We start from the raw sequence: 9,145 nt of genomic DNA, 5'->3' as shown, positions 1-9,145 counted from the left end.
AAATATTGGGCATCAAACATGCTGGGATGGATGCTCGCTCCATAGTGCACCATGTGGCTTTGCCTAACAGTGCCAAGCCTATCTTCTGCTCCTGGTTTTAGCATCACCTGCTGATTCAATGGCTGTTAAAGTCTGTTTGGTGTGGGCAGCAGTCGGTTAATAGAAATGAAAACGTCAATCTAAGACAAATATAGCTGCAACAGTAACGGTTGTTTTGAGTGTCTGCATTCTAAAGGTGTTTGAATAAGCAGAGGTATTCTCGTCAGTTGAGATGTGCTCCTACTGTAATTATGTAATTCTACAATGCCACTTGTCCATATCCAAAATGCTGAAGTGAATTATTTAATTGTATCTATCAAAACTGTATTTAATCACCAGCTGCTACCTTTGTGCTTAAAGAGTATAAAGCCTCAAATCAGGGAAATTCTACTAAGAGCGCAGCAGTAGAGCGCAGCACTTATTGCGCAGGAGACCCCTGTTCGATGCAGGTTATAGGTGCTTATCTGTATGGAGTTTGTACATTCTCCCCGTGACCTGCGTGAGTTTCTCCGAGTACTTTGGTTTCCTCCCACACTTCAAAACCGTACAGGTTTGTAGGTTAATTGGCTTGGTATGAATGTAAAAAAAATTGTCCCTAGTATAGAATAGTGTTAATGTGTGGGGATCGCTGGTCGGTGCGGACTCAGTGGGCCAAAGGGCCTGTTTCCGGGCTGTATCTCTAAACTCAATTATTTGTTGTTAAATAATCCTACGTCATTTTCGCCACCTCCAACGTGACCCCACCACGCGCCACATCTTCCCATCTCCCCCAATGTCTGCCTTCCGCAAAGACCGCTCCCTCCGCAACTCCCTTGTCAATTCTTCCCTTCCCTCCCGTACCACCCCCTCCCCGGGCACTTTCCGTTGCAACCACAAGAAATGCAACACCTGTCCCTTTACCTCCCCCCTCGACTCCATTCAAGGACCCAAGCAGTCGTTCCAGGTGCGACAGAGGTTCACCTGTATCTCCTCCAACCTCATCTACTGCATCCGCTGCTCTAGATGTCAGCTGATCTATATCGGTGAGACTAAGCAGAGGTTGGGCGATCGTTTCGCCGAACACCTCCGCTCGGTCCGCAAGAACCTACCTGACCTCCCGGTGGCTCAACACTTCCACTCCCCCTCCCATTCCCAATCCGATCTCTCTGTCCTAGGTCTCCTCCATTGCCAGAGTGAGTAACACCGGAAATTGGAGGAACAGCACCTCATATTCCGCTTGGGGAGCTTGCATCCGGCAGGCATGAACATTGAATTTTCCCAATTTTGTTAGCCCTTGCTGTCTCCTCCCCTTCCTTAGCCCTCGAGCTGTCTCCTCCCATCCCCCACCCCTCGGGCTCCTCCTCCTCCTCCCCGCCATCCCCTATCAGTCTGAAGAAGGGTTTCGGCCCGAAACGTTACCTATCTCCTTCGCTCCATAGATGCTGCTGCACCCGCTGCGTTTCACCATGCAAGGAAGATTGTTACACTTTACACTGTCAGATGTTTTTCAGTGCTGTTTCATCCCTTGTCGGTTTTCAGTCATAGACACAGCACAGAAACAAGCCTTTTGGCACACTGAGTCTATGCAGCTACTAACCACCCATTTTTATACAAATCCCATTCAAGCCCATGTCATTCTCCTATATTCCCATCAACTACCCAAGCTATCCTCAGATTCTAACATACCTATACACTAGGAGAAATGTACCTACCGACCTGCATTTTTGAATGTAAGAGGAAATCAGAACAAAATCAGTATAAGCCCACGCAGTCACGGGAAGAATGTGCAAATTCCACACTAACTAGGTTATTGGAGCAGTGAGGCATGGCTCTACCAGCTGCATCGCTGTGATTCCCTAAACTTAAAGTATTTAGAATTTTACTTCCCTCTTTTCCACAAAAAAACATCAGCTGAAATGCATGTCAGTCTCCACCCATTTTAATTGCCCGTTACATTATAGTATAGCCCCACATGATCCCTGTGCAGCAAATTTTACCAACTATACATACAGTCCAGTGTGTGCGGCATCAACTAGTGCTCAACATCATACAATCCTAAATCTGCTTCTCACGCTCTCCACATGGTGAGGAAATAAGCAGCAAGAGTAAAAGGGAATAGATGAATTTGTCAATTAAAATAGAAAAAATATAAATCTGGCAATCGGTCTCAAACCTGAAGCATCAACTGTTTCTCTTTTCACAAATGTTGCCTGACCTACTGAGTGTTTCTAGCATTTTCTGTTTCTGTTGCAAATCTCTGAAATTCTTTAGCACAGAATTCGGCCAATAATAAAGACTGGTGCATATATTTCTGATGAAACTGAGCGTTTCTTGGGTACAAATGAAATCTAGGAATTAGTGGACTGGGCAGTCAAGTGCATTTAATTTGTAAATTCCACCTTGTGCATAAGCAGGCTGAAAAACAATGAAATGTGAAATGTCAAGTGCAATTTTTCATTGCAAGAAATTCCCCACTTTGGAAAAAAACTTATACCAAGTAAGAACATCCTTTGCAACAGGTATAGTTCAAAATGCAGAGCCTGCGCAAAGAATTGATTGGAAGCTATTTCAAAGAACATGCTGGCAAACCTCAGGAACACGAGATGAAAAAGTGACGAGGAAAAACGTGCAGTTTGAAGCCAGCATTGGAGCTAAAAATATAGATTGTAAAAAGTCACACACAAATCCCACATGGTCACTGGGAGAACGTACAAATTCCCTACAGACAGCACCCGCAGTCAGGATCGGATCCGGGTCTCTGGGGCTGTAAGGCAGAAAATATACCTCTGCACTGTGCCGCCTAAGTCCCACTTCCTGGATACTTGGAAAGGTATTCGGAAGTCAAGTTATCCCATAGCCTGAAGTTACAGAGGAGAATAGGCTGAAGAAAATCAGCAGTTGGTTCAAAACTTTGAGTAATACAAAGTGAAAGGCCATTCATCAGATCAAGAATGAAGGTAGTTCTCAAATCTATAACCAAATAACATTGAGAGAATCACCACCAAATACCCTCACATAATTTGACAAGAAGATAAAGAAAACCACAAAACCTTTGCACTTTACCACAATACCCTAGATAATCTGCTGTATAAAAAAAATGTTTGGAAAAGTTAACACAATTGATGCTCAAATCCCATCTGCCATCATCTAGAAATTCAAATCTTCAAAATTCACATTATGTCATCATTCACGCATCTTTTGCATACTGAAGAAACAATGCCAAAACAAAGACTGAAAAACTTGAAATTACCATAAAGGACTGAAGGATTCCAGCAGGCTAATTGGTATTACAACATACCATATAACCATATAACAATTACAGCACGGAAACAGGCCATCTCGACCCTTCTAGTCCGTGCCGAACACGTATTCTCCCCTAGTCCCATACACCTGCGTTCAGACCATAACCCTCCATACCTTTCCCGTCCATATAACTATCCAATTTATTTTTAAATACAGGGACAACCAGCAGTCAATACTCCTATATAAAGATATACCAATTGCCACTTCAAAGAGATAAATGCCACGATCAGCAAATATTTTGGAGATGAGACTTCAAGAAATTGTTCCTTAGTGCCAAGCAAGGCACAGGAATCAGAACAGAATACACACTAATATTGGAAGTTACTTCAATTGATTGTTCCTAAGGTATAACCTGTATTCCACAACATACTTCACAAATTACAGCTGATTCAATATTAAATATGCGAAGAGAATAATTGAGCAACGAGATCTTAGCTCATATAAGGAAGATGCCCAGGGTCAAACAGCATAAAAACTATGGAGAGTTTAAAAAAAGATTTCTAATATAGATTGACTTGTACAGAGCCCACATTAAGATAACATGATGACACAATGAAAGTTAAAAATAGTTCATAAAAGAACAAGAGGTGTTTGACACCCTTATACTGAAAAAAAAGTACATTATGGCAGTAATGGCGTTGTGATAATATGAAATTTAGTTGATAGTGTGCTTGTGATGTATACCAATTACTCAATTTACAAATTTTCACCATAACATAATTTGCTCTTTGGGGGTTATGGGTCTTTAATTTATGGAATTACTGTTTGCTGTTGAAAATAATACAAAAGTCTTTGCCCGTAATGCACTCTAAAAATATTGCAATGATTTAATGAAATTTATTTTGTGCAACCTTCAAGATGGCATCAAAACATCCAGCAGTTGTTCTAAGCAACACATTTGCATTAATACCATGCCGAATCCAAGTTATAGAAGTGAAAAAAGGATGAATGTTTATTGGTCATTCAATCAAAATCCTTAAAACCTGGACAAAATACCACTTTGTATCCAGAAAGCGCATTGCCTGTTATGAAGGAAAGACATGTAATGATGTAAGAAATGAATACATAATTAAACGTCTGCTTGTAGAAAATCATTCCAAGGAGCCAACATTAATTATTGAAGATGCTGTCCTCTCTCCTAAACAAGTATTTAATGTGGATGAGAAAGGGCTCCTTCGGAAGAGAATGTCCTCACATCTGTTCATTTAAGGCACGAGAAAAATGTTCCAGATTTTATGACAGTGAAAGATCACTGACATTTCTCATTGGACTTACAGTCTCCTTGAGGGCAACTGTGAACTTTAGTCTCCCTTAGTCTATCACGCAGAAAATCTGAGGGCTCTAGAGGAATATTCAGCAACTAATCTTCTAGTGATGTAGCAATGCAACAAAAAAAAGACAAACCTTGTTATTCCAAGATTACATTACTTCATTTCTCTCTCACTTCACTGAATCCTGTTGTGTGGGGAATAAACTGGACAACAAAGCCTTGTTCATTGTTGCCAATGCATAAGCAGGAAATGGCTGGTAACATCCAGATAGTTACAGTATCCCTAACACCACTCTGCTGTTACAAAAGGTGGTTACTATTACCTTCTAGGCTTGTTAACTGTAGCCTGTAATGAGGTATGCCATTTTGGAGTTGAACTGCAAAGGCAAACAAACCATTCTGGAAATTTGGGACGAGGTACAATATCAAGATAGCCAAAGACTACAACAGTATCTCTTGGGATAATATAACCTAGGCAACAGTAATGGTTAACAAACCTGAAAAATCTCAGAGAAAATATTGTCAAGTTGGCAATCAATTTGAAGTAAATCAATGTGACATGGCAAACGATGGAATCTTATGCTGCAGAGCTAAAAATAAGATATTAGCGCTCAAGCAACAGGGATCTCAAGAGGAACAAAAGCCAAGCAACACAAACTACCCCCACCATTTGCCGTAAGGAACTTTATCTGGTGAGAAAGGATAGCCAACCAGATTTTTACTGAAAACTCCTTAAAGCCTTGTTCTTCAACCAGCCAGGAAAAGTCACGCAAAATAATCCTTGCATCAATGTCACAATGTCTACTGAACCCAGATTCACCAGCAACAGCAAATGAACACCAGTAACACCTCAACTTCTCACCTCCCTTCCACCATTCCAACAATCAGAGCCACCACTTCTTCAACCTAAAAAGGGACATTATTTGTCATTATCTTACACGTTAAATTATATTTTATTTCCAATCATTGTAGATTCTTTTAATTGCAAGTTCTGTAACACAACCCAAATGTGTATCTTCAAGCTAAATTTTGTAAATCCAAAAGGTTTTTCTTATTAATTTAATGAAACATTTTCCAGAACCCTTTGTAAATCGAGGAATTACTACAGTGGTAAATGAATAAACCAGAGAGCATTAAGAGGTATAAATCACAGGTTAAGCTAAAAAAGAACTAATGTGTGACAATAACTCAAGGTAGATAGCGATGCTCAGTACTTTTAGCAAGAGCATATCGACAAATCATCATAACTATGTGTCCATCATTACATCTATATGGATAAATCTACTGTGGCACCTAATACCCAAAGCATCTCATTGCCATGTGCATACCTAACAAAAACAAACACTGCTTCCTAATTTCTGCATCATTTGTGATAAGTAGCTGAACAATTAAATTGGTGGACCAGCTATGCCATGACTTGGAAGAGGCATTCATTATGTACTGTGTCTAGTGAGTACAACCAAGTCGGCCAACATGCTATAAGAAAAATTGTCAAAACCTCAACACAAACTGCAGATTTCTTCAAGATGGAACAAAGGTTACATTCAACTCCCAAACCATGCAAGCAGATAAATACTAGCCTTACCAATAATAGTCACTTCATGTGAATACACAATAATTAAAAAAAGATGATAACTTGCTGTATTTGACCTGACAGAACAAGAGTTTTATCCAATTGCTGTTGCTCAACTCAAACCAAAGTCATCAGGGAGTAAGCAATATGTTGCCCCACTTCTAACAGTGCTTTTGTAAAACATTTCAGAGGAAACCGTACTTTGTTCCATTAGTTTAATTAATTATACCTACACCATTTTCAATCTTTTGGAAGTTCATGTAAAATGAATTGGGATTCATCCCAATGTAGAACAGATAAAAGATATGGAGAGAAGGCCGGGATGGGATTCTGAGTTGGATGATCAGCTATGATCATATTGAATGGCGGTGCAGGCTCGAAGGGCTGAATGGTCTACTCCTGCACCTATTTTCTATGTCTCTATGTTTCTATTGGTAACGTTACAGCTAATGCCTCTGCTTATCACAAGTGAAATCACTCTGCTTATTCCACCAGGTATGTACTCACGGAAAATTCCAAAATATCCTTTTTGTTATCAACAAGGTAGGAATTCAATGAGGATTTCAGCGACTAGTTTGATTAACCTACCTAATGTTACGAAGATTGATTGATGCCTTAAATTCGCCAAGAGATACTGGATATTATTCCAGGCTTGTTTTATGCCGACATTGTTGTTGATTGAGGACATGGCCATTTCTTTGTGAATTGTTTGTTCTTTTTACAAATGCCATGAATGCAGAATTCCATGAATCATAACAGGACAAATCTTTTGAACTATTACATGGAGAATAAAGAACAGGAAAGCAAAACATCGCTCTCAAAGATACATTACATTGTATTAGTGAGGCAGAAACCAGAATTTCCTGTGATAGTGCTGCCCCAGATTAGCACAGTGAAGTTTCAATCCAACAGAAATCCTGCAGAGCAGCAAGATGTGATCCTCATTCAGGTGTCTTCATGTAACAGGAAGATTTTGACCGTGTCTGGTATAGGCAGTGTTTGGATCAGATCAAGACGAAACTTCCCCAGGGCTCTGCGAATGACTACGCGGCAGGAAGAGGTCAATGTCCTAGGAGTACCTGTTCAGAAAATAATATCCTTTTAATGAACATTTTAACCAACAAATGTTAAGCCTCTGATTCCCTAACTCTGACTAAAAGACTCTGTGCATTCGTCAAATTTATTCCCCTCATAGTCTTACACACCTCTATAGTTTCTCATCCTCCAGCACTCCAAGGAATATAGTCCTAACCTGCCAACCTCTCCCTATAACTCAGTTCCTCAATTCCAGACACCATCCTCGTAAATCTTCCATGCACTCTTTCCAGCTGAACAACATACGTCCTATAGCAGGGTGACCAAAACTGAACGCAATACTTCAAATGCATCTTCACCAACGTATTATACAACTGTAACATAACATTAGGTATGTTACAAAACCTACCTGAATCGTGTCTGAGAATCTGTCCCAGCCCCGTGTGCGCGATTTTGGCACTGTTTAGAGGGGGCGGGTTTAAAACGCGATTTTTACTAGGCTGTTGCAATCGAAAATGTTCAGCCTAGTAAATCATTAACGAAAAATCGCTGTAAGACCCCGTCGCAAAAGGTATTATTAGTTTTATGGCCTTGTATAATAGTTCTAGTAGTTTAAAAATCACTCTCTCAACCCGCAACCTCTCGCAGCCCCAGGGTTTTATAAAGCAAACAATTAAAGGTATGTACCTTATTTTTACATTAAAAGGGGCTTCTTAAGAACCCTGTATATAAAGTTTTCTATAGCGAATAGTTCATTTTGGGCTCTTTATATCCCGCAGTATTTTTCTGGGCATTTGAGGGCACAAATCCAGCGCAATGTGAACGTTCTAAACCAGCGCATTCACAGGAACCCACTAGAAAGCCAATTTAAATTGACTTTAATTTACAGCAATTGAACACTAAATTCCTTCCATTTGGCCTATAAATTGATGTAAATTAGATTTAAAAATCATGTTTTATTGTGAAGTATTTGTGAATATTATTTGGACACTTAGGCTATTTAAAAATGTTAATCATTTATTAAGAAATTGATAGATGTTTAGATCTAGTAATTGAAGTTTGAAATTAGCTACAATTGGGTAACTAACTAATTATATGCTTTAATTTCAGGTCCTCCAAGTAAGATTATTTTATATTTGTTTCAGAATGGTTCAATCTATGATAACTGAAAATTTCATTCAGTTCTCTTAATTTTTAAGAAGGTTATGGGCTTTTGACTGTCCTCGATCACAGCTTTTTTGTTATGTCCATAGAAAATCAATAGGGAACAAGATGCTAATTTCCGAGTATGAAAATTGCCATAACTTTTTTTATTACTTGAGATATGAAAGTGAATTAGGTGTCAAATTAAACTTATTGTTATGCTTTATCTGATGGGATAAATTGCAGACTTGATTTTTTAAATCTCAAAATTTTGTAACATTGCTAATAACATCCCAACATTTCTACTCAATACCCTGATTGATGAAGGGCAATGTACTGAAAGCCTTCTAAACCACCCTATGACACCTCATTCTGTGACACCTCATTCAAGGAACTACCTGCTGGATCCCTCTGCTCTACAGCACTCCCCATAGCCCCTGTATAGGACCTGCCCTGGTTTGACTTCCCAAAATCCAACATCATGCACTAATCTGCATTAAAGTATTTTAACCATTCCTCAGCCCACTTGCCCAAATGATCAAGATCCTGCTGTAATTTTTGATAATCATCTTTGTTATCTATGGTGCCACCTACTTTATTGTCATCTTTTATGTCTGATTTTATTTCCCCGAGTCTGCTTCCACAGATAAGTCTTTGCCTTCCATCACAGCGAGGAGGAGATGCGCTGTGATGGATGTTTGTGTAAATTGTGTCGTGTCTTGGTTCTTTTTTGTGTGTATGGCTGCAGAAACAACATTTCGTTTGAACCTCAATGGGGTTCAAATGACAAATAAATTGTATTG

At 39.4% G+C, this 9,145-nt stretch overlaps 1 protein-coding gene across 1 annotated transcript in view; it reads right to left on the bottom strand.

The window, feature by feature from the left end:
• Positions 1 to 451: 451 nt before the first annotated feature.
• The window catches only part of asb1 (ankyrin repeat and SOCS box containing 1), a 29,712-nt gene continuing 21,018 nt past the window's right edge, over positions 452 to 9,145 (bottom strand). Inside the window, exon 4 of the mRNA XM_055638503.1 lies at positions 452 to 7,243. Coding sequence (XP_055494478.1) covers positions 7,110 to 7,243 — 134 coding nt within the window. The 3' untranslated portion in view covers positions 452 to 7,109. The remainder of the gene's footprint in view (positions 7,244 to 9,145) is intronic.

This window comes from Leucoraja erinacea, chromosome 7 (assembly GCF_028641065.1).
Source record: "Leucoraja erinacea ecotype New England chromosome 7, Leri_hhj_1, whole genome shotgun sequence".
NCBI classification, from domain to species: domain Eukaryota; kingdom Metazoa; phylum Chordata; class Chondrichthyes; order Rajiformes; family Rajidae; genus Leucoraja; species Leucoraja erinaceus.
Note: the sequence above shows the minus strand (reverse complement) of the source record. Positions and strands in the feature narration are given on the sequence as shown.